The 27,158-nt window shown below is 41.1% G+C and overlaps 1 protein-coding gene across 1 annotated transcript; it reads left to right on the top strand.

The window, feature by feature from the left end:
* Window positions 1–369: 369 nt before the first annotated feature.
* On the top strand, window positions 370–10,771 carry LOC145397631 (uncharacterized). Its single transcript, XM_080270671.1, has 3 exons — window positions 370–1,182; window positions 7,827–7,932; window positions 9,978–10,771. The coding sequence occupies exons 1-3, from the start codon at window positions 370–372 to the stop codon at window positions 10,769–10,771; spliced, it is 1,713 nt and encodes a 570-aa protein (XP_080126797.1).
* Window positions 10,772–27,158: the final 16,387 nt, after the last annotated feature.

Below are 27,158 nucleotides of genomic sequence, written 5' to 3'. Positions count from 1 at the left end.
GGATGATAGCAAGAATATTACTGTATAGAATATGTTATTGGATTGAAGCAGTTAAAGGTGAAAGTGCAGTACTGTGCTTTACCAGATATGGGAATGATAGCACACTTCAGCTGAATAATCACTGTGGGATTCAGACTGCACAGTACAGTATTTGCCTGTTTCTGTATGATACGTTTACAGTATGTAACATGTTATGGTACCATACTTTATCCTCTAGTACCCTACTGGTCTGTCAGAAATACAGTACCAGTATCTTTTCTTCTTTTACCATATGATCTTTCCTTCGTTTGTCGTATGATTATACTGTACTGTACTTATATGCTTTTTCAGATTATGTGGTGAGGGTTTAGGAGCAAGATTTAGGAGAAGATGGATCCTGGGCAACAGTTTTGTTTGCGGTGGAACAACTACCAGTCAACACTGCATCATGTCTTCCACAAGCTCTGGGTGTCAGGCACCTTTGTCGATGTGAGCCTGGTTGTTGAGGGGCGGCGGCTGGACTGTCACAGGGTGGTGCTGTCTGCCTGCTCGTCCTACTTTGAGCACATTCTACAGGACCACAGCAGCCATCCACACCCACTCATCCTGCTCCATGACCTCCCTTACTCAGCTGTGGAGGCACTTGTTATATTTATGTACCGGGGTGAGGTTAATGTTAGCCATGAACAGCTGGCGGCGCTCCTGAGGGTGGCTGAGACATTGCAGGTTAAGGGCCTCGCAGACTCGGCCTCCATCAATAGCTTTACAAAGAGGCAGCTACTTGAACGTTGCATTCCGCTGTTAGAGCATGCCCCTCCCACCATTCCACCCCTTGGGTCTGTGCCTGTGGTCACTTCCCATGGAGCAGTCACAGTACCCACAACATCAATCAACCAGCCCAGAATGACAACAACAAGAAGTAGTAGCACCTGCATGAACCTCAGTAGGACTGCACCAGGTGTCATGAAGAATATGTCCAATGGCGTGGTGAAGAAGGTGGAAGGACAAGCAGCTCCGTCAACTCCTGGGCCAAGAAGAAAGAGGCTGAGGTCAGAGGAGCCAGTAGCTTCTGTTCCAACTTATTGTTCCTCATCTACTTCCACCTCCTCCTCCATGCCCTCCACACCGCCTGCCTCACTGAATGACACACCAGGACCTGAATCTTCCCAACCCTCACCTGGATGTACAACGACATTCCCTGAGGTGAGTTTTTTTTTTTTCTAGTCCGACTGGGCAAAGACTTCAGGGCATATCCCCAAGGCCGAGTAGTAGGGGTAGCTTGCATTGGTTTGGGCTGTTATGTGTGTGAATGACTTGTTAATAAAGGTAACCTGAGGGTAAAAAGTTCAGGGTACAAATGTTGAGATTTGCAACAAAACATCCTTTTGTGCAGGGGAACACAAACCATTGCCATTTAGTGACATACACGAGACCCTCTGGATGCACGGGTAAAGTGATAACCAGATCCCCCCCCCCCCCCCCGATAGGTTTTCATGTGTTTTTAGTGTTTCTGATACTCATAACTATCCAGACTGCGACTAAGCCTTACCACACAAGCTTCCCATGTGCTTACCATTTCGGACCTGATGTATTTTCATGACAAGCATAGCATCCCCAGGAAGACACACTTGCAAAGGAAATGCCATATAGAAGATTGATACCTTAATTTGCTGAGAAACTGTCATAAAACACACAGAAAATGCTGTGGGGCTGTGATGAGTTAAAGTAAAAATAATACTGTGTCAACTTAGGGTACCTTGTATCATGAGCCCAAGCATATAGAGATCCATATCCCATCATAAAGATGTGCACTAACCAGTTCTCCAACCTGCCCTCAAGCTGCCTTTTAAAGACTCTGAACATGACTCTTGCTAATCACATAGCCTACTGTACAGAGATAAAATAGACAAAACAGTGACATTAAAGAGGTTTAAAGGAATGAGAAATGGAATTTAATCAACATGGCAGACCCCAACTAAAAACCTTCTCCGACCCCAACTAGATTACACATACTGTATGCTACATAAGGGCATAGGCTACTATACATTGTATAGAGGTAAAACAGACATAAAACAGTGACATTAACGAGCTATAAAGGAATAAAAAAGTAGAAAAAACTAACTACATGGTCAGATTCAGCCATGAGGGACTCCCCCTCCCAAGCACCACCACGTTGTCGACATGCTTTCCTCACGTGAGACATCCTTGGTGCTGTTTTTTCGATAACACATTGGGATTGTGTGCATGCTGTGCCTGCACATCCAAAGGGTGTTTAGTACTGTCATTTAGGTCTGGTGGTCAAATGGTGCAAGTCTGCCAGTTAGGGTTATTCATGTACCAGTTAGTGTTGTTGTTGTCATTGTGATACCAGGATTATCTGGACAGGAACATGGTGGATTTCAGTTACCCCTTTTCCTGCTGTACTCCATCCTTCTTTTGGGGGTTAGGAAGGCAGTTGAGAGGGCATTTGTGTGATCACGACGGGACCTTTGTGTAGCGGCGACTTTGAGCTTTTGTCTAACAATAGCCGCATCACACCATGTGAGTTAGTTATTGAGGTACCATCCATCATCCAATCCTATGCCGCCCCATGAGGAGCGTAGGAGCCCAGGGCTAGGCAAGTTGATCCTAACATTTAAGATGAGTGACCAGCCATATCCATCCCTGAGAGGCATTATGTCAGCAATAAATCGCAACCATCCCTTGGATATAAACCTACACCGGCTCAGTCTGGAGTGTCTTAATTACCCACTAAACCACCAGGCACCATAAATTGGTTATATGATTACCACCCAGCATAGTAAATGGTTTCCTGTTGTACAGGAAACCATTTGGCCTGTCACTCAGTGTAGAGTCACCCATAGGCAGAAGGAAGAGGAATGAAAGACAGAAGAGAGAGTGTAAAGTCACCTGTAGGCAGAAGGAGGAAAGAAAGAAGGAAAGATAGACAGATAGGGAAGGAAGGAAGAGAGGAAAAGTCAGACACCCAAAGCTACAATGCATCGAGTGATTGGATGGTGAGTGCCCTCGCCTATCACATATATGATCGAATTAACATGGTTTATTGCACTTGGCTACTCCTCTTTCTTTCATCGTCTGAAATCGGCGGCCTTTCAGGGTGGATTTCAACATTAGGACCCCCCCCCCCCCCCCCCAAAAAAAAAAAAAAAAAGTTTGCAGGGGCCAAATCTGGAGAGTAGGGAGGCTGGGGAATGATAGTTATCTCGTGCTTCACCAAAAAGTCACGGATAAGGAGTTTCACATGAGCAGGTGCCTCATGGTGCAGCATCCACGATTTGTTTTTCCAAGCCTTAGGCCTCTTCTTTCACACAGCTTCCTTCAAACTCTTTAGGATGTCCAAAGCAAAACTTTATTGACTGTCTGACCACATGGAACAAATTCATTATGAATGATGCCCATCCAGTAAAAACATATGACTAACATCATCTTCCTTCACATTTGAGTTTTTTTTTTTTTTTTTTTTTTTTTTTTTTTTTTTTAAGCAATGCTCCAACCTGCTGCAATGACTGCCTTTTTGTTTTGGCACTGTAGCCATACACTCATACTTCATGGCCTGTTGTGATATTTTTCAGAAAGTTTACATTAACTTTCAAACAGTCAAACAGCTCCTGACTGACTGTGATAATGGGTCTCTTTTTGCACATCTGTCAGCAGATGCAGTACAGATTTTGCGGCAACACAATACACCTTCAGTTTTTTGGTTAAAATCATGTGGCACAAACTTTTACAGATACCTACTTCGGAAACTTCGCAGGCAGTCAGGCAACGATGTTCAGAGATCACAGCGCACACTCTCAGTGTAATCATCATCTCGATGTGGAAGCCATCCAAATTTAGGATCGTGTTTAGTGGATGTTCTTCCCAATTTAAACCATTGGAACCGCTTGTGATGTGTACAGCTCAAATAAGCTTCCCCATAAGGCTGTTGCAACATTTGCAAATCTCCGTTAAAGTTTTTCCCAGTTTGAAACAGAATTTCATGCAAACACTTTGCTTTTCAAGAACCTTCATTGTTCATTGTGCAACAAATCACTGAGTGCACTAAGCACACGTTCACTCAAGCACATGTACCATGATGACTAAGTGACATTGTGTGATGTGGCTAGTGGTAGACTACAGCTCAAAGTTGCTACTACACTTGCTGTCCCATTGTGAACACACTACACCAGCATGTTGGTGTGCCACTTAAAAAGTTTGGTTTCTTTTTGGACAGACCTCATATCCCAGTTATACTGTACAGTATTGGTACCACCACATGAATTATCTCCAGCACCAATTGTTGGAGTGATGGACCTGTAATAAGTGTTAGCCATTAGGGGTGAAGGATGACATGACTCGTTTTGTCACAGTTACTAACATGCCATTCAAATCACAATGGAAAAACGAGTGGAAAAGGCAGAGAAATTAGGTGGGAACCAAAGGCATTGTTGATGTGAGGGGGAGATTGAGATGGTTTTGACATGGATATGAAAAGTATGGCTGAAGTATTAGTTGCCGTTGTATGAGTTTAGTTTAGTTTGCCAAATTATTGCCAAAAACTAGGTCATCATTATTTAATAGATTTTAATTAAAGACCCCCCCCCCACCTTAGGTGGCTCAACTGCTGTTATACAAATATCTCTCATTCTCTGCCTATCCCCCGAAAGAGAAATGGTGGGCTGCAGGAGGACAATTTCAGTCTGCATTTTACTGGGTTCACATTTCCAGTGAACCTGGGACAACAGCTGCACCTACATGCATATTCTACTATACATAAGGCTTTCTGAGCACAAAAATATTGCTTATCAATCCTGTGAAGCTGAATGGTATTTTTTTCAGCAGCTCACCGTATATCATTGTGCGAGATTCAGTCTGTCTGTGTCATTGCCTTAACTCATCCTAGGCTATTTGATGGATTTGAATGAAACTTTCCAGGTGAGTTTGGTTATTCCGGTCTTCCACTATATACAATTTTCAAACAACAGTTTTTATGGGGGTTTCAGCCCCCTCTTTAGATTAAAAATTCTCAGTAATAGTGAAAGGAGGGTAGGTATGGCTTTGATATCTCAATACATATGGAACAGTGGATCCTTATCCATGCTGCAATATTTTGGGAGCACGACCCCCTTCCCCCCAAGATTCTCGAGGGGTGTCAGCTGTGTTCCCAAGAATGAAAACCAGATTAGTTTATCTGGTTCCTTGATAATGTCGTCTACTATAAAAAGTTTTACATATTTTTTTTTTTTTTTTTTTTTTTTAAGGGTGATGAGCCCCCCTCCTAAACTTATGTAAGATACAAAATATATAAGTGAAGAAGGGCAGATATTGCATTGATGTCTTAGCACATGTTGTAGAATGTGCTTCCTTCTGCAAACTACAGTGAGACCACATTATAATAGACTAATTGGGGGAAAAAACAGACGGTATACCCATCATCATCATCATCATCATCATTATCATCTGGACCTCCTTTCCCCCCCAAGGACAGGGTGAGGAGTAGCAGTGTCCAGACAGCCCAAGTTTGCCCACTCCAATGGGCCACGCTTCCATTCACACATCATTCATGCTCAGGAATCCTGGCTTCATCTGATACGCCAAAAACTTTCACCTCATTCTGTAGCTTCACATAAATGTAGCCGATAGAGATAATCTGAGTGCTGCCACGTTAAATAGGGGGGGCCAAATCCTTGATTATGCACTTCTCACAACATTCATCCGGTCAGTTCGATCTCTTGTCAGTCCCCTAGCCTCACCAACTTCCAAACCTCTCTTCCTCACACACTCATCCACCATATCCCTCCACCTTCTCTTTGGCCTACCTTGCCTCCTCCCTCCTTCAGATTCGCTCAGATGTACCTTTTTCACTACTCTATTGTTATCTATTCTCTCCACATGACCACACCATCCCAGTACAGTCTCTTCGATTCTGGTGTCCGCAGACTTCCTCACTTCTCATCTTTCACGAATCACATTATTTTGTATCCTATCCATTCTCTGTACTCCACATACATTCCTCAGCAGTCTCATTTCCACTGCTATCACTCTTGACTTTTCATTTTCATGCCACACCATAGTCTTACATCGGTATGTTAAAGTTGGCACTAACACTCCTTTATGTATATCCAATAGCTTGTTATATAAGTTGTCCAGTAGGGACCCCTTATACTATACCTAGAGGCAGTACAGTATATTTGAAAGATGGTTTGCAAGGTATGCCACGTAGGACAAGATAAGACATAAAGAAATCGGTATTGTGTGGGTATTGCGTGTTCCTTGACAAAACAGATCAATAAACAGTACAGAACTAATGTTGGTACTCATTTTAAAAAATAACAGTGAAAAGAAGAGGAAGTATTAGGGCTGGATTGGTATTTAACAAATTAGTCCAGTTGGTCGCGAGATGTGCTCACTATACATGTACTGGACCTTGGATCACTATATATCAGTTGTTTGGTAGTGCCAGGTGGTCTGTTATCTCATAAGTTCAGTATAAATGGGTCTGTTAATTAGCTGCTGCTGCATCATCATCACTCCTTCGCTCATGCCACCATTGCAGTCATTTGGCTTGTACATTGGGGAACTCGCTTCTTTTATGACGCAGTTATATTTTTTGTAATTTTTCAAATCAGCATGCACAGCACATGTTTCGGTATGCAGTTTCCATATTTCTTCTGAATGCTCAGGAATAAAATGCACATCTACTTCATTTACAGTACCAGTATCTGCATAATGCAGTTCCGTATCCTTGTTCTTTACAGTGAACTCTCATATTTGGCGAGTTTTTATTTGGCGAATTCACTTTTGGCGATGGGATGGAATTGTACACAACACTCTAATTTGACGACAGAAATCTCACATTTGGCGAGTTGTTTATAATAAAAATATATTTTATGCCAATTAATTTCAAGTTTTTTGTATTGATCTGAATTAATTTCAGCAAAATTTAGTTTGTATTGTGAAATTCAAGCCTCGTCTTCTCATACCTCTTGAAGTAGCCAGATTGTGCTACAAGGAGCGAACTGGGCAACTTTTGGAAGCCCTGTGCTGTTAAATTTTGAATTTCTCTCTCTCTCTCTCTCTCTCTCTGTACTGTACATAATTATGTTGGGCTACTTTATACCGAAAGTTGCTACTTTTGAGGCCTGTTTCTGCTACTTTTGGTCACAAGATTTTGGCAACCCTAGTTTCAAGACATCTTTGTTTACACTTCTCTGCCAGCCACCATCACGTGTAGTACACTTCTAAGCCAACCACCATCAGGTGTGCAGCATTTTGTCTGTATTTTATTGTGATTCCTACCTGTGCTGAAGCCCATTATTTTCTTTTCTTTTGTGAGTTTTTCTGTTTTGTTTCTTGGTTAAAATAAATTAAATTGAATCATATTGTGTGTTTATCACATGACTTACACCCAGTAATGTTGTAATATACAGTAGGTGGAAAATCAGTCCAGTAATGGATGCTCAGAACCAGTTTATTTTTTTCCCATTAGTTATTCAGTTCAGATTTGGCGAATTCCAGTTTGGCGAGGTTTTTTTTCACACTTATTACTCGCCAAATGTGAGAGTTCACTGTATATGGAACTGAGACTACAGTAGTTTTTAAGTGTTTCAGATGGAACCCTTGTCTAAGTTGGGACCTTCCTGTATTAGAGAAGGATATCAATTGTTTTCAGCATTGTAGGTAGCCTTTGTGCACAGTTCATCATACATTATCACCATCTCTGATCCTGTACACCCCCCTGACTACCTCTTTACAGGGGACAACCTTGGCAAATCTTACATTGAAAACTATAGGGCAATAACATATTTTCCTATGCTCCACCATCATTTATTCTTAACTTCTCTCAGATGTTGAGGCAGGACCCAGCTGATGAGACAGATGGAGAACTCCAGATAGATGAGTCCGCAGATCAGTCACCAGTAGAGCCTGCTGAAAATGTCACCAGTCCCATAGGTAAGGTGATATTGGTACAAACAGCCTTACTGACATCTCAAGTAGGCCTTGAAGGATACCTTGTAGGGATTTCAGGAATAATGAACCTGTTTTCTGACCAGTCAGTATCAGCACTAGGACAAAAGCCCTGTCAGCCCCTACTCTGCTTGTGCCAAAACACAACACCTGCCATTATGTGCCAGAGCCATTTAGCACTATGAGACACATAATCACCACAGTCATTACCAAATCTGCCTCAACAATATCCCACCTCCAAATATACCAGCACTAGCAATGAGGAAACACATACATAATCACCACATATAAGGCAGTACACCTCAGTCAGAACACTGCATATTTGATATCTGTCCTTGATGTCCATGCTGTATTCTTTACTGTACATTAGTTTATTCGTACCCATAAGCTGGATCTGCCTTCTGTGGGGCAGCCACCCTAGTTCAGCTATTCTCTTTTTCCAAATTTCATATGTTTCTCGTTTCCCCATTCATGTATCCATTTTTCACTGCCTGTCACACACACTGTATCATTACTATATAAACATTCCTCAAGTCCCTCCTTATCTCCCAAGAGAAGGGAAGAACAACTTTAACCTGCATTTCATCAAGTTTGAATCCAGATCAGCCTGTGACCACAACAACAGCATCATTAATAGCTATCTATCTATCTCTCTGGTGCCAGACGTCTTAATCCCGTAAGGGGTGACCACAAACAAATCACCTCCATGTCACCCGGTTGCCTGCCATTTCATTGCCCAGCTTCCAGCTTACATCCCCTTCTCTCATATACCTCTGCACTCCATCCCTCAATCTCATCCTTGGACTCCCCCTCCCTCTCTCCCCCTCCACCTCACTCACATACACTCTCCTCATCAGTCTCATTCTCCATCCTCTCCACATGGCCAAACCACCTCAGTGTGTTTCTCCTAATGCTTCCTATCACATCCACATCCACACCACAATGCCTCTTCACTTCTTCATTTGACAGTGTGTCTCTTCATGTGACTCCATATGCTCCCCTCAAAAAACTCATTTCTACTGCCCTCACTCTTGACCCGAGTTCCTCCAACAAGATCCAAGCTTCACTTCTATTCGTTAGAGTTGGTATCACAATACTGTTATGCAATAACATTTTCACTTCCATGCTCACTTCCCTGTTTCTTATCACGGTTTTCAAAGAACCAGCAACCTTTCTTCCATGATGTATCTTTCAAGCACTTCACCCTCTAAATTTCCATCCTTACTCATCACACTACCCAAGTACCTGTACTTAAACGCACTCCCATATTTCCATTTCCTCATCATCCAACGTCACTATACATTCAGTGATTTCATTTCTCTCAGAGACTGTAACTTTACTCTTCCCTACATTCACCTTTAGATTCCATGTATTACACACACTCCAAAATTCATTCACCAAGCCCTCCAGCTCCCTTTCGTCTTCACTTTACAACACAGTATTATCTGCAAACAACAGTACTGGGAGTTCCACACCCTTCCCTCTCTCATTATGACCACTGCAATATCCACTGCCCTACCTTGTATCTCTTTTATAACTCCATCCATATACAGATTGACCAACCATAGAGACATGACACATCCCTGTTTCAATCCAACCTTCAAATAGAAAAATTTACTCAGTTCACCGTCCACACACACTGCAGCCTTAGCGCCCTCATACATACTCTTTACAGCTTTCAGCAACTTCCCATTTACTCCGTATATTCTTAATACTTTCCACAGTTCTTGCCTATTCACCCTGTCATATGCCTTCTCAAAATCCATGAAGGCTGCATACAACTTTTTTCCTTTCCCTAGAAACTTTTCCACTAAAGACCTAAGAATGAATATCTGATCTGCATAACCTTCTTCCTTTCTAAAACCTCTCTGTTCTTCTCCAACTGATTCGTCTGTTATTCCCTAACTCTGTCAATAAGTATCGTACCATATACTTTTCCTGATACACTAAGACAAAGGTCCCTGTGATTACCACACACTTCTTTTTCCCTTTTTCATCAGTAGTAAAAATACTGTAATTTCTTCTCACAGATGGGGAAATCAAAATTGAAAGTGAGAAGGAAGATTCAAGCACACAGTCTCCAAGCCTAAGTGAATTCCCAGCCATGAGACTGCCTGATCCAAATCTCAGCAGACCTAAACAAGATTGTGTTGACCAGTCTCATCAGTTCCCTCAACTGCCCCAAGCATCCCATGATGGTATGCCAGTTAAGGAGCGCCCAGGAAACATAGGTGGGAAATCTTGTGAGAGAACTTACACACATCTTGATCTTGAAGAGGGAATTGAAGCAGTTCTCATTGGGCAGCTGACTCCAGCAAAGGCCATAGCACAGTATAAAATTCCACGCAGGACATTCTTCCGAAGGCTCTCTGCTGTACGAAAGAGTAGGGGCATTCCGTCTGCCAAGGAAAATGCAGCTGATCATTTTTTGACAAATACATCACCTGCAGTAGGTGAAACAGGTTCTTCTATATTACATCCCAGCCCTGAGTCTGACTCTTATGCTGCCTCTTTCAAAGTAAAATCCGAGCGACCCGTATTGATCGCCCCAAAGGAGGAAAAGAACAAGTGTAAAAAGGGTGATGAGGATGAGTCTTCCAACAGCTATTTTTCATTGCTCAACTTAGCTGCCAGCAATAAGTATGATGCCTATCTCAACTACCTTAAACTGGTTGCACGACGCGGTGACAGTTCAAGCCCAGAGGAGGTGATTGAGGCACTGCGAAAGGGACAGGCGTTGGAAGGAAAGCCTGCAGTTGATGATAACCGCAATGTCTCTGAGGCAGCTTTGGCTTTGGTTACTAATAATGTCTCTGCGGAGTGACAAACACTACCATCTGGCAAATCTGTGTAGTGGGCATCAACTGGTTCATAAATTAATCACTATATTTTGGTATCATTGCTCAAGTCATTGTGGGCTGGGGTGACTAGCATATAAAACCACTACCAGAAGTAATTACTGTACTGAGTTTCCTGACTTATTCTTTGCCAAAATTATTATTGTAGCACAAGTAGAAGGTGGCCTTTGTAGCACAAATAGCCTACCTAAAAGGTGACCTTTTGTTTTCCTATGTTGTGTCTGTAAAACCAGATAAAGAGGAACAGGCATTGGGTGATATGCTGTATAGTTGGTGCAACAGCTTAAACTGAAAAATGCATGTGTGGCCTATGTATGGAGTAGATATATCAGAAATTAGTTGAGTACCTGCATTTTTTTTATATATGAATGTATAAATTGTGCCACATGTTTTACTCTACAACAGCATGGGAATTACAGGATGGTAGCTGTCATAGTCACCCAAGTGCAGGTTTGCCAAGTGTATGATGTTTAGTCATTTCATTTATTTGCATTAGTTGATGGGTCTTCAAGCCATGTGCTCAGTAAATTGCTGCTTGCTTGGCAGAGTGGCCTGTTGATAACTTCCTTGAGGTTGTGGATCAGTGTAACCACTACCTTGAGCCCTTACTTGTTGGGCCAGTGCCAATAGCAACAAACCATTCCATAACACATTCCGTTAGGTTTAAGACAATATATTTACATACTATATATATATATTTTTTATTGGATGGGGGCATATAAATCCTTCAACCAAAGCTTATTTCAGATCAGATGTACTGTACTAGTTGACTCACCAAGTTAGCTAAATGAAACTCAGTATTATTTTCTCAGCATTCTGAGAAAAAAGTTAAAAATAATGTTTAATTTCTGATTTAGCATTTCATTCATGCAGGTATCCCCCATTACTGATAAGATTTATTTTTGTTTATCCAATTACTGATAAGATTTATTTTTGTTTATCCATTCATTAGGCAATCAGTTGTATATCCATCCATCCATCATCCTGTCCTGTGTTGCCCCATGGGGAGCATAGGAGCCTGGGGCTAGGCAAGTTGGTCTTGACATTTAAGATGAGAGTGACCAGCCTCACTCAGCCCTGAGTGGCATTACTTGAGCAGTAAACCCTAACCATCCCTTGGATATAAACCTTCACCAACTCAATCCTATTGGAGCGCTGTAATTACCCACTAAACCACCAGGCGCCAAAATTTGGTTATATGGTTACCACCCAGCGTAGTAAATGGTTTCCTGGTGTACAGGAAACCATTTGGCTTGTCATTCAGTTGTATATTACTTGGTTAAAGTGAGTTCAATGGAAATTGGCTTAGTGATAATACAAGCCCAGAAGAGGAGTAAAATTATTTTTGCATTGACTTTGTAGTCATTTTCATCTAATCAGTGCTCATTTCCTTTACAGTGCAGTTCTGTAATCCTATCCTAGAAGTGCATTTCTTAACCTTGAATACAGTGCAGTACTGTTTAGGGATATTCCAGATAACACAGAATACTGCTGCATTCATGCCAGTCATTTCATTGTTATTTTACAAACCTGTTATTTCTAAAAAACCTAATTATCCCATCATACAGCAGTGCATAATGCAAAGCAAACCAGTGTCCGTGTAGATCATAAAGTGGGGGATACCAGTGTGTTAACAAAATTGCACTTTTGATAGCCACTTGTATGCTGAATAAGTACTTCTGACAAATATGTTACATAGGTATTCATTTTGGTTGGGTGGGTGAAAGGGGAGGCGGGTTTAATTCTGTACCAAAATTAAGTTTTTCAGTCATTTATCAGGAATCAGAACTGTTTTAAAGCAGGGTTGATACCCCAGCACTGAAGTCTCAAAGCTGTGATAACATTTGGTACTTTTTTATACTAATTATGGTAACTACTCAGTTTGCACATTTGACCTTCTCAAGTTGCTCTCTAGGGTGGAAGGACAGTGCTTCTTTGTGAAAGACTTTGTCTTCAGAAAATTATTAATATTTTTGTACTAGTATTCTATTTCTTGCATTTTTTTCTAACTACTTCAGTTTATGTCACATTCTTCCTTGTAGAACTGATACAGTAGTATTTTTTCTTCTTGTTTGTGTGTGTTTTGTCTTCATTTTTTAAAACGTATTGAACTTCAGAGTACTCGTGCCTAACACACTATATTAATTTATTTCTCCCCAGATGTGGCTAATGTATTCCTAATTGTATATAAGCTTAAATTAATTTGAGTGTCTTCGCATGGTAATTGAAAATGAAACCTTCCATTGTAGCTGTGCCCAGTAAGTAAGTAAATGAGATTCCATAATTATTAAGACAATATTTCATTTAAAGGTTATAAATTACATCTGTGTGATCATTTGAGCTTCACCTACCCTCTGTAATCAGCTTGCTGTTGGTGACTGTTTTTTAAACTGATAATTGCTTTTTATGTTAATCTGTATTAAAATAGTTTAAAAATCACATTGGTACACTGGTGTTCTGAAAAGAATTAATTCAACAGCCACCTCTTGTATCATGTGGCATGTGTTTGGAGTGTAATGCTGTATGGTAGTGAGATCTGGGCAGTAAAGGAAGAAGATGTTGTAGGCTCAAACGTAAGGAAATGACAGCGATTAGATGGATGTGTAGTGTGTCCCTGAAGGTGAGGCCTTTGGGGGGGGGGGCTAGTTTTACGATTGAAGAGTTGAGATGAAGGATGAGATTGGAGTGTATTAGTGCTGTGATGAGGAGGTGCAAATTGAGGTAGTTTGGGCATGTGGAGAGAATGGAGGATGATAGTTGGATGCAGAAAGTGAGAAATGTGAATGTTGGGGGTAGGGTTGCGAGAGGCAGACCGAAAAAAATCTAGGACAGAGTCTTAGAGTGTGACCTTGGGGATAAGGGACTGAATAGGGAGGTTGCTAGAGATCGAGCAGTGTGGAGCACCGCCATTACGTGATCAAGGCTGACACATGCAAACATCTTGGAGCCTTTGTAAGCATTATTATACAAAACAAATTTGCAAGGAATTTTCTGTTTTCTTATCTTCAGCCTGTGTGCTAAATAGCTTTTGAATGGAGTCTTGAGAGACAACATGCAATTCAGGAAGTACTTCTTTACTTTGCTCCATATTTTCTCTATCAGTGATATTTTCCCACTATAAAAGCACAGTGAATCGCCTTCATTTTGTGGTTGTGGGGTTCAGCCGTACCTGTAGTTGCTCAGCCATTTTAGATTTAAGCCAAGGGAGAGTGTTGGTGTTGATACATTGTACAGTTGCTCTCTTACTGGAAAACGCTTTGAGTTTTTAATTTTTTTTCAGACAATTATTTTTCACTGAAATGTGCTCTACAATATACTGTAGTATATACAGCGCATATTATTGTATTACAGTATATCTCCTCTTCAAAACTTTAGCTAAAGTAATAATACTTACCATTAGTGCCTTATTGACATAAATTGTCACTTCAACAACTTGAAAACCAAAATATAGTACTGTGTTTGGCTGTAAGTACAGTATTAGTGAATTTTGACTTTTGAGCTTTTTGAGCCATAAACCAGCTCTTGATATCAGTTGATTTGTAAGTAGGAGAGCAACTGTATGACCAGTATGTGACTGAGCTGCACAAATTATGCATGGTACTGTACAGAGCATTGAATTGCACATATTTATAAATACATCACTACTTATGGTGCGGTAATGAATGCATGTGCAGTGGACATGCTCTCCCAAATCAAATTGACTTTTGTATTATGGGATTTTGCAGGCATTGATGGTCAGTATTCTCCGTATTGTTGAACCTGATCTTTGTGAACCCACTGTTGACCTTACTGTGTCTTAATGGAAGCACATGTACTGTAGCCTACTAGTGTATTTTACAGATTCATTCAGTACTTTTGTTATATAAACAGTTCTTGTGTCTTCACCTGATGCTGCTGAAAGTTAATATTTAAACTAGGCATTAGTTGGTATTTCCTCAACCATCACTGGCATTGTGAGAAAAAAGATTTAACTGAGAAGTCATGATACTGCCCTGACTGTCTTAACTAGGCTCCTCATACAATTATCACCAGGAGTGCTAACTACAAAACTGTATGGTCACAAGTTCATACAGTATATGAATGTCATGTTTGTGATTTTGCCTGTTAGGTACTAAAGACACAAGTGATTCTTTTCCACTTACTGTTATTCAGAAAAAATTTTACGAATGTTCTTTTGCCCTCTCAGACACCAGACCATTAATATTTTCCACCTTAAATTGGCTCAGGGCTTACTTGACTCCTCACCTTGTATTGCAGCTGAAAATTATCACCTTAGAAATCATACCATCATCATAGAATATTGTAAGAAGCAATTTTTTTTACTGTACAGTAAAACCTCTTTAAGATGGAATAATAGGCACCAAGGCCATTCCGACTTCACTGAAATTCCAACTTATGAAATGTGTCAGGCCTCCTTACTAACCAGAAAAAAAAATAACTCACCTTGTTTGCAGAGGGTGTAATCCAAGCACAAGGAGGGCCTTTTTGTTGGATATAGAGGTTTTAAGGGGGCACATGATCAACATTTTTCTAACCACAGTCACAGTTGCACTACCATACACTTTATATACAGGCCATAAGAACACTATTACACTTTATATACAGGCCTTATTCACTACTATAAAGCACTGTTGTGTGCAAAATTAGTCACTGTCAGAGTCACTGCAGAAGATTTGTGTAGGCAACTCTGAGGATGCACCACGTAGGAGGCTGCATGTTTATGCTAGACTGAGGCAGGAAGTGCCTTGGGAGATGGATTATGGGTCCTCACAGGCTAAAACATGATGAACTAAGTGCGTTACGCTGATATTGGGTTTCCATTAGATGACATTTTATGACTGAAGGGAGTTGTCCAGGATTTTTATGACAGTTTTTTCAAAAAATTTAAATTATTTTCATCAACAAATATCATACACCATGCCGACTTAAGCGCAATTCCAACTAAAAGGGTTCCGATTATGGAGGTTTTACTGTACAGTACTTTTGAAAAATTAGCAAGATGCAGAATAAAACTGAATCTCTAGGTTGTGAATGCAAATACCGTAATGTTTTCATAATTATGCTCAAGATTTTACTAACGTGTCACTCAGGAGCATTGCAGATTTCTGCCATCACATACGCAGTAAAATATTTATTTATTATTAGTTGTGTTTTTATTTCTAAATCAAACAGCATTTGAGTAATTGATAATTTATCGAGGTTATATTGCTTTAGAATTTATAGTGATTGTCAGGAAAATCTTCTAAATAAACAGTACTATAAGACACAAAACTTAATTCTGTGTGCTTCAGGTAAAGATTTTATTTATTTATGTTATTTCCCCATTTTCCAGGTGCCATGTTGTCATTAAAATGTCAGATGCATAGATGTGAGTGAGTGAGCAATATTTACTCAGTTAAGTTTGGAAATGAGCAGCCCAGTCCAACCTGGCCCAGCCCAACCAGACCGTCACACTAAGCAGAAGTTAATAACTTTACTCCTACATATTTGAAGCAGAGCTGAAATTCAGCATGTGATACATTCATTCATTAAATTTTGTTGTCATCTAACTCACCCATAAAGGTGTAGGAACCCCTTGGAATCTTGAATTTTCCGAGGGATTGTTCGGCTCTAATCCGTGAACGCCTCACGAAATCAAATTTTAAAAGATTTTCCGTTGTAACATACTGTGTTTTTTGGCATTAACTCAAGCAATTAAATATCGGAGATTCCCCCTGAAATTTTATATCAGGGTAGTTGTGATAATATGGCTCTCACTCGCTCGTCATCAGCTCACAAAGCGCAATTTGCTGGTTTATCAGAGTGTATGAGAGGGTGACTTGGGAAGCTTTTAATCTGGTTTTCAAAAGATATTCAGCACAGAACATAGGTGGAAAGTTGAGATTTGTGGCCTATTGCTTCTGAATACAATTTGATGGTGTAATGCAGTTTGTGGCTGTGATTACCATATGCCAGGTGCACCTTTGGTACTTCATTGTACTCAAGAAGTTATACAGGACGTTATGTGCTTACAATACCAGTACCATGATCTGCAGTTGTATGAACCATTTATATTTACCTGTGGTTGAAGCTGAGGTGCAATTGATTAAGGTCAACGACTTTTGCCGATATTCAATATAATTGCTGTATGTGATATTTGTAATGAGGATTTCTTAGAGTTATAATTAGCACTGATATTGGTGAGAGTATCGTAGATACTCAACATTGCAGTTTGCTTGTATTTTCCGAAATGCAGAGGTTCTGCTTAGTGGCAATTATCTTTGCTCATTGTAGTAGGTCACTCATTAAGTTAGCAAAGCGGCAGCTTGTTTTTTTTCTTAAGTGCAAATACTGTGTACTCTCCAAGACCTTTTTATTTTAACTATGTCTGTGGCATTATTAAGTTAAGAGTTAGCGATCTCATTGTATTTACACTTTATGCCTAAGAATAATGTTAGTAGCATCTGTCCTTTGCTTAGCATTATTTTGGTACCTGTGTGGACTAGCTGTCGTGGCCTTTTTATTATTTTTTGTTACCGTATTTAAGGCAGCCAGTCACATTATGCTACAGTGGTACACATATATATATATTTGTATGTTAGTGTGTCTGATTATGGGCATTTTTTTTTTTCTTCTTTTTCTTTTTTACAACTATGTTAAATGAATCCATATGCAGTTGCCTGTGGATTATGCTCAGCCTTTTGCTTCTTTTAGCAGGCAAGCATCAGTACAGTACTTAGTCTGTCTTATGTCTACTGTTTAGGATATCATGTACTTAAAAATATAATGAAAAATAGCTGTGATAAAATGGTAGCTCGTCTGTACACCACACATTCCATTTTTTCCAAATTGGAGGAAACCTTGAAAGTTCCATTGCATTTCCTGTGATACTACATTTGCCTTATTCTCTGTCTGTTTGTATAAATGGTAGTCCTCATAGAAGAAATGTTGCTGGATAAGAAGACATAGAATATTGTAAATATGTTTGTGCACTTTAATAAGTGTAAAGTGCCAGCATGATTTATGGCTGTATTATTAAAACTGAGATAGCAGAGCGGAAGGGGAGCCCCAGTTTATGATGATAATGACAAAAAACAGACAAATGACAGTTAAAGAGGACTGTAATATTGATTTTGATGGTTCAGGAAAGTATTACAAGTATCCTGAGATGGTCTAATATTGATTTTGATGGTTCAGGAAAGTATTACAAGTATCCTGAGATGGTCTGACCATGAGATAGACTGGAGAATGAGATTGACTAGGCAAGTGTATGTTAGTGTGGTGGAAGAGGGGAAAGGGAGGCTGAGGATGAGGTGGAGGATTAAAACTGGGAGGTGTATGAATGAGAGTAGTGTCAATTGGAGAGAAGACAGCTTGATGGTGGAGAAAGGGGTACATGGAGGTGATTTGTATATAACCACCCCCTCTGGGATAAAGTATCTGGCTGTAGATGGTAGGTAGATTTTTTAAGCATTTGATTGTGATAATATATATCTAACTTTTCTATATCATTGCTGACTATGTAATGTGGGATACAGGCTTATTACATCTAACAGTCACAGGTGTTCCATAATCGACCATCAAAAATCAGGGGCCTGTTTACACCTTCATGCACTGTTTTAATAATACAGCCTTGAATATTTACATTGTAAGACAGCCTTATTCTTCCTTACCACAGGGATGATATTACTGTTCTTGTACTGCTGTAAGTCTTGTATGTATTTTTGTACAAGATTTTGATTAAGATTTTTCAGTAAAAGATTTTCTAGATTTATTGTTTGTCTTTACCATCTTTACTTAAGTATTAATCTTGTCCGTATTGGTATGAACCTCTTCATTACTTAAGTATTAATCTTGTCCGTATTGGTATTAACCTCTTCAGCTATGATGATGCTTTGCTACTATGCCACCACACGATCATCATCTTGTTACTGCCTGTAATGAGGAGCCAAACCTCCTCATATTCCCCTGCACCTTGCCATGGGAAAGACGCTTTTCCAATCCTGGTGAGGCATTGTTTACCAGAAGGGTCGCCAGTTCCTTAAATGGTGTATGTACCTTGCTATACTCGTAGATTGGCCCTATAGGGTCAGTTACTTGCTGTGGTCGATGGGTCTGCCTAGCCAGACAGATGGGTTAACCAAAAACAACTTATTGCAGCATTTTTGTTTACAGTACTATGCAAAAAGGCACAATATAGTTCTACGTGAAGATGTCTCCGATTGGCTGACTAGCAGAGGTAAACCAAAGATGGCAGTGATACGGTAAAACAACACTAGTGTAATTTCAAGATGGTGTTGTGGCTACCATTTTCTCATAATCAAGTGTAAAGGGAATAGATATGGATCAGTCCTTGTGGCGAATTGGAATGTTATTAGTGCCTACTCACTGAGATCTGTACTTATCTCTTGTAGTGAACCATCTTGTGCTTTACAAGGTGTAGTTGCCACGAGTGTTGGAAATGTGGTTGGAAGAACCTCAAGGTGACATGTTCACAAACGTTGGTTAAATGAATGACAATTTATTATCTCGGACCATACACGGTGCAAACACATTTGTGAAAACTGTGACTGAATACATGAGTTCAGCTAAATTTTTCAGCAGTGGTTGAGTGGTCAGTGTCACTGACTACAAAGCTGCCAGCCTGTTGGCGCCGGGGTTCAAATCCTGGTGTGGGCAGATGTCGTCACGACTCTCGTCACGACTCAGGTGACCATCCACTCTTAATGGGTTGGTAGGTAAAATGAGTACCTAGGGTAACATTTAGGGGAGGTAATTATGGTAACATGGATGATGTTGTGGCCTTGTATCCTGAGATGTTGAGTGAATAACCCACCATAGGCTGAAAGGCCTATGTTAATGAAATGAGCACCACAGCTAAGCACCTCATGGAGTATGCTCTCACCTTTACCGTACCTATTTCTTCTAATCTAAACGTACAGTAATAATAGTCAGTGACTGCAGTAAGATTCCTCAGATATCCAATACAGTAAGGCACCAAGTTTCGCAGCATCCAGATTGGCAAAATTGCACTTTGATGGCAGCCGTTAAGTACCGGTATTCCTATGATTGCACATTCACGGTAAAATAATGCACTTTCACACCCTCCAGGAGCACAGGTTTCGGATTCTCACCACGGCGATGCCGGCAGCAACATTCAATTTCGGCCTGTTTTTCGCACGTGCTCAGTGTGTCCGCAAGTTGAGTGTTGCACTCTCGCGTCCTGGATTAGTAACTGACGGAAATATGTTATCTTGTGCTTCAAGTGGAGCCGTAGGTGGACCAGGTGATAGTGGAAATGGTGTAAGGAGCCGTGAACCTGGAACAGCAGGCAGTAAAGCGAAGGCCAAGCGCGACTACCACAAGGGGGTGAAAAAAACACAAGTATGATCCTAGGCCGAGCTACCTCCCTTTTCTGGCGGGAAGCAGCCTACGTATATAGACAGATAGATGATCCGAGCTGAGGGGTCCTGTGAACGTGGCACATGCCCAGATCCTGAAGCCGTGGCCAACCTCATGCTCGATGAAGAATTCTCGGGCTTTGTGGAGAAGCAAGAGATGCAAGCTTCAGGGAGGAGTCATAACAGAATGAATGGGCTGCATCAAAGGGCGCAACATAAAGAGAGTGGTGATGATGAAGATGGTGTTGGAGGCAGCGATGCATTAAATCATCTTGCAAGAGGATCTCATCTTGATACTACCTGAAATGAGGAGCCAAGCCTCCTCATATTCTCCTGCACCTTGCCATGGGAAGGACGCTGTTCCAATCCTGGTGAGGTATTGTTTACCAGAAGGGTCGCCAGTTCCTTAAATGGTGTATGTGCCTTACCCAGAGACTCGGATACCCCCTAGCATCAAGTCCATTAAGTCCTTCACCCTGGTCTTTCTGGTGAGTGTTGTATTTGAATGGAGGGAGTGTGTGTGTTACACATGTCAGTAATATTGCTAATACAAACCGTACTTAATTGTTTAATGATGCTTTTATGTTTTGTTGTTAATGTTACATTATGATTCAATGTGTTAACATGTAAGGTAAATTTGGGACACATTTAAAGTAGGAAATACACTAGGGGGTGAGTTATTCTCAGGCCCGGTCCTCATTAGCTTCCCATAAGGTCAGTGCCCCAGCTTTGGCAGAATCAACTTTGGCGTCACTTTTCACGCTCCCCTGTTGGTGCCTTACTGTACTTTTTTCTGTGACTAGGTGATAACATCATTCTGATATTCAGGATCACCGTCATGCTGCCTCATTATTCCCAACAGCAACTTGGGTTCAGAAACTATGGAAAAGGAAAAAGTAACTAATCAGCAGCATCCCCAGTGAAGTGGGCCTTACACTTATTCACTCACCATTCAATCTCCCAGAATCCTACCTCTGCCTCAGAGGTACACATTCCACAAATAGCATCATAATTACCTATCATACAGAATCAACTGATGCGTGCCAAGTTAGAGAAAGTCCAAATCTTTGTTATGCACTCCATAAACAAATTAATTCAATCATTTCAATCCTAGGCAGTTTCTATGCCTCATCACTCTTCATACATCTTTCTCATACACACATTTACCATACCTATCCACCATCTTGACCTATCATGCCTCCTCCTACCTCCAAGCTTACTCACATATACCGGTACCCCTTTCACCAGCCAATTTATAGCATACCCATTTCTTGTTCTCATCCTAAGATTTTCTGCAAGACCTCTGACTATGTTTTAGTGATAAATTTTCTTGTTACCTTTGGAATCTTAAGATTATTACACCTACTACACCTGCAGAGTAACTCCTGTAATATACTAGAAAATGGCCATTACTGATGTAATGAGGATAAATAGATAATTGAAGAGTGTTAGTAATTTCTCAGTGTTTCTTCTTTGCCTTTTTCCCTGTCAGGTATGCTGATCTTGTGCATCTCCTCCACAGTTGTCTGTCTGCCACGTCCTCCCTCATGCCCAGTTCTCTCATACCTCGTTCCATACTGTCTCCCTTGAGCCCCTCACTCCCCGCACCAGCCTCCACCATACTATCTTTACTACTATTTCTTCATGCATTCTCACTACATGTCCACAGTCTTGCTGTGCTTTTCACTTTAATTTCTTATTTTTTTAAAATGTTGTTAATGTTGCAGCCAAAGCATATCTAAACATGAACATAGGCTAATGGATTACAGGCTGAAACTGCCCTTCACCTGCAGTCCGCCAGCCTTTTAGGGTATAGGGAGGGAGGTGAAAGATGAGTGTATAACTGGGCAACAGTGTCTATCTATCTATCTATCTATTGCCAGACGCCTTAATCCCGTACGGGGTGGCCACAAACAAAGCCTCCACGTCGCCCTGTCCCCCGCCAGTTCTCTGCCCTGCTCCCAGTTCACACCGCCCTCTCTCATCCATCCCTCCATCTCATCCTCGGCCTCCCCCTCTCTCTCCCCCCCTCCACCTCACTCACATACACTCCTCGTCAGTCTCTCACTCTCCATCCTCTCCACATGGCCAAACCACCTCAGTGTGTGTTATAATGGTGCCACTGTGTGAAGAAGTCTTTCTCCTGCTCCTCTCCTAATCAAATGGTCATTTCGGCTAATCTATCACTATCAGACTTCAGCAGTTTTGGAAGCACATGCTAAGTTGTGGAGTAGAGTTGATAAAGGATTTCTAAGGCACAAGAAACAGTGTAAAGAAGTCATCCTCAGAAGATAAATACACGTAACAGTGAATCAGCAGTATCGAATGTCGCGTACAGTACGAGGAGTGTGAAGTGGTATAGGTAGGCCTACCAGTGCATCAGAGAACAGTTCTTATGCCAATGAGAAAAGGAATGGTAAGTAGAGTGTAAGAATAACAGAAACTTATCTTGTGTCATCACGGTAGGAGTGACAAGAAGAGCACGATGTGTCATTTAAAGGTAAGAAATTGTATAGCGTAAATGCGTAAGGATACTTATGTGATAACATTAAATTAAAAAAAATAATAATAAAGTAGCTGCATCATGCCTCTGTAGATCTGCAGAGGACATACGATAATTATGAAGTGTGGAAGCAAAAGGAAGATTGAGTCGTAACTCTGAAGTGAGGGAAAAGGAATGAGACTGGATTATTTATCACCATAACTGATAGCCTATGCTTCTATACAGATGGGTTTGCCTAACTCATAGTGAAAGAAGAAGAGGAGAATGACAAGGGTGGAAATACCTGAACTCTTAGCTTGCCTTTATTACTTTTTTTACACTGAAAAGCATTAGAATTTGGTGGACTAATTGGAAAACTAACTGCAACTGTTGGTAAAAGCATGGTTATGGTGTACGAGAAGAATATGAAGCTATTCATTTTAAGATACTGCATACGGTTTATAACAAAAAATGGAACTGTGAAATCCAAATGGGGAGGAGGTTTCATGAATAGCATTTAACATTTTTGGGTTTTGGAAGGTTAGAATCTCCAGCTGCACAAAAAAGTTGATGAATTTGTAGGACACGGGGAGGTTTTGCTCTTTGTGTGTGTGTGTGCGTGTGTGTGTGTGTATGTGTCGTTGTTCTTGGAAGGTCAGTAACAGCTGCACCTGGTACATGCTATATTTCTTTATCGAGCATTTTGGAACCTGAAGTAATCTTGTTGCTGGCGGTGAGCATTTACAGGTGACGGGAGGAGGAACTGAGAGGTACCCTGAGATCCTCTTGCAAGATGATTTAATGCATCACTCTGACCGACCACATTATGATCTGTTGATGCTAAACCTTCTCGTCCTGATCGATTTATTGTGCCAGGATAAAAACTCTCACTTAGAGATGGTCTGTGCACAGGGACGTACTCTGGTGAGGTTGGGGGGCTGAAGAAATGGTTATTGTGAGCCTGTGATCTCGGTGGGGTGTAGGCTTCTTTGAGACTTTTGTCACTGTCATAACTACTGTGTGGTCTTGAGAGTTGGTGACGATGGCCATCACTGGTTTGCTTTGCCTTCTGTGAGTTCTCTACCTCGATTAGAAAGTTTGCTAACTGCAGTAAGTCCGTGAGGGAGTCCTGTGTTGCTGTCCCTTTGTTAAATGATGCAGGAATCCCTAAGTTTCCTGGAAGCTGATTGTACACACCTCTGTTCAATAGGCTGAGATCTCTAAGGTTTCCTAAGTTATTGAGGCCTCCAAACCTAAATCCAGGTTGAGAACTCACCAAGTTTGGCCCACCCAGAACCTGGCTATGCAACTGAGGACCTCCCAGACCTGAGCCTAGACCATTCAAAGCTGAAACTGGCAGTCCTTGTTGGCCTAAGTTGTTAAGTTGCAGAAGTGGCAAAACTTGTGGCCCTAGGCCTTGCAAACCCTGTGGTGCCAGACCTTGTAGCTGCAAAGCCGGGAATGCTTGTCTTCTTGCTGCTAGCAGATCTGGAAGCGTAATTCCTTGATTACCCAGTGTGAGCTGTCCTGGCAAAGTAAGCTGGTCTTGCAGGGGTGAGGCGTATGGCCCTCCCAGTAGGGCTTGTTGGAGAGACGGCTGAAGAAGAGGCGGGACTCCCCCCAAATCTGGACCTAATATCCCCTGTCGTCCTTCCAGGGCTCCACCACTATTGCCCTGCGCATGGAAAAAACAGTGACGTTATTAAGCATTTTCTTTCACACTTTAAATTTACGCAACTGTTGGTCATGCTGACAATTGCCATCAAGATTAGTGGATTACAAGGTATCTTCAAAACTAGAATTAATCACAGGTGCACATATTTAAATCTTGTTTCCGTCAGAGTATATTATTCAGCTTAGAAAGGTTTCGTTGTGAAGCTGCTAACAAATATCTTTCGGTTGACCATTAACATAAACGCGAATGATATTTATCTCTTCAGCACAATGAAATTTTTTTGTTTCATTCTCACTATCTCCATACGGTTATATGCAGCTTTGGTGAGACCTCGTCACCAAAAGTTTGCCAGCGATTGACCCAGCCTTTTCGGGGCCCTAAGCTGGATTAGGCTATAGTAGCGGCCCCCCTTGCATTTCACTTAATGGCAATTAATCCCACAAAGGCATTAACAGGATTAAAAATCACTATTGATAGCACTTATACACTACAAATATGTGCTAAAAGAATATTAATATCACAAGACTGAGCCCTAAAAATCGCTAGATCTGAGGCAAACGCTTTATATAGCAAGTATATCTTAACTCTTGCAAAAACTATGTAATCAGGCGTAAACTACAACTCATTTCAGTAGATTTTTCCCCAGTGACTTTGGTTTTTAGTCAGGCCTATGTCAGACGCAAAATGTGATTTTTTTATTAGATCTCTTCTGAACAGAACTGTAGACAGTAAATTTTAAAACACTATTTTGTTCTGTTTTAATTTGGAGGCCCAAAAAGCGGTCGAATGTACGGTACCGCTTGTACCTAGAGCGGCCCTGGATTGACTCACGCTGTCTGCTGTATACTTGAGGATCTAGACGCAGTTCAGTGTTTGGCCAAGCTAAGCGAGTAACTTATGTCTCATTTTCGTTTTCATAAAAAGTATATGGCCAAAGAAGACACTGTGTGATTTCGAGACTGGACTTGTTACCAAACATTTCTGCCACATAATGCATCACAAGTTCCAATTCATGTCACAGTGCAGGTACAGCAGCTCGGCATACTGACAGTTATGCCAATTCTGGGGAAAAATAGAATGCTGATTTTTTTTTCCCCCTGTCCATCAGAATTTATTGGTTCATACACGGACATACTGTCAAGAAACGTGGTTTAGTGGTTCATTCCTTATCACTTCGTGAACCATTACAATGATGAGACAAGCATCAACAACGCAGAGACGGGATGACATTCTCTGGTTGAGACATTAGGACAGTTATATGAGGGTGGTGTAGGGAAACACGAGTCTGAGATACAGTTTTATTCCTGACGGGTTTCACCCAAAGGCTTTTTCAGAGGAAGCCTCTGAGTGAATCCCGTCAGGAATGAAACTGTCTCAGATTCGTGTTTCCCCACGCCACTTTTACTCTCGGCTCAACAAAGCCGTCAGTGAGTTGCATCCTATGTGTATTAACCGATTTTCGTCGTCGAGAGATCAGAGTCATTGTGTGTCGCTCCGAGACTCATTCGGCGATGTTGCGTTTCAGCACCTATGATGAAGCAGCCGCGCACGGCAAGGTGAGTGAACGATGTCTCAGATGGATACCTGTGTGTGTGTGTGTGTGTGTGTGTGTAGTTGACAACTAGGGAATTCCTGGTTGCTTTTACTGATAATATTACCTATTTTTAACAAAGTGTCAACAAGTGGGTTGGTGGACGATTAGTGCCCCTCCCCATAAAATAACTCAAAGTCAAATGGCCACCCCTTGCGGGATTGTGGCGTCTGGCAATAGATAAATAGATAGATAGAATAATGGCACTCTCTTCTACGTGATGTTGGCTGTATTGGAGTGAACATTCGCGTACGAAGGTTGATAAAACATAATTTTGTTCCGTCACAGTACTGCTCACTGCACTTACTAAAATACGGTAGCTTACGTAATCTGTTCGGTAACTCACTAATCTGAGTGATTTTCTTAATTATCAATACATAATAATCGTCTTTTACAGGGAGGGTTTCATCATAGTACACGAAGGGTTTTATTACAGATTATTTTTTTGTCATATTACTAGAAGGGTCAGGTTATATTATAGGGAGGGTTTTATGATGCCATAGGTGTTCCTGTAATATGACCCAGCCCTTCCTGTAACATGACAAAACCCTATAATATGACAAAAACCCTCACTGTTATAAAGCAAACAAAATCCTTCGTTTAAGGCAAGTTCTTCCAGTTGATGTTTTTTACAATCCTATCCTGCCGCAGTTCGTGAGTTCAACTCGTGGCCCCACAGACGCAGTGTGTCCAGCATCTCGAAATTAATAGCTCTTGAATTTGGCTCTCTGCTATATTATTTTCTGTTTTATCTTGGAGAGAACAATTTTACGAGCTTCTGGCCTTTGGTTCCTTCTTGCCTTTGGTTCCTTCTTCCATCCATTAAAAAAAAAAAAAAAAATAGGAATGTACAGTACTGAAACACCTTGCACGAAATTCCAACTCAGAATCGTTGAAGTCAAAAACTGATAACACAGAACAGTGGAGTAGCCACAGGGGTGGCCAGAGTGGCCCTCGCCATCCCTGAAAGGTGCCATTGACCACCCCAGATTCTCGGGGTAAAACCTTCAGAACACCTCGAACTCATCGTGGGGCACCCTATACTGTAAGTGTGCTTTGGCCACCTCATTTTACAAGCGTAGCTACCCCCTGATATACAGCATAAAGGAAAATAAAACGTGCGTGGAGCGACAGAAATCAAGATATAATTACCTGGTTAGTGGTGGCAGCAACAGCAGCCACACACACTGCCATCAGCACAACACGGACCATCCTGCACAGTCGA

Source organism: Coenobita brevimanus, chromosome 42, assembly GCF_032717465.1.
Source record: "Coenobita brevimanus isolate Jiangsu-jjx chromosome 42, ASM3271746v2, whole genome shotgun sequence".
Taxonomy (NCBI): Eukaryota; Metazoa; Arthropoda; class Malacostraca; order Decapoda; family Coenobitidae; genus Coenobita; species Coenobita brevimanus.
Note: the sequence above shows the minus strand (reverse complement) of the source record. Positions and strands in the feature narration are given on the sequence as shown.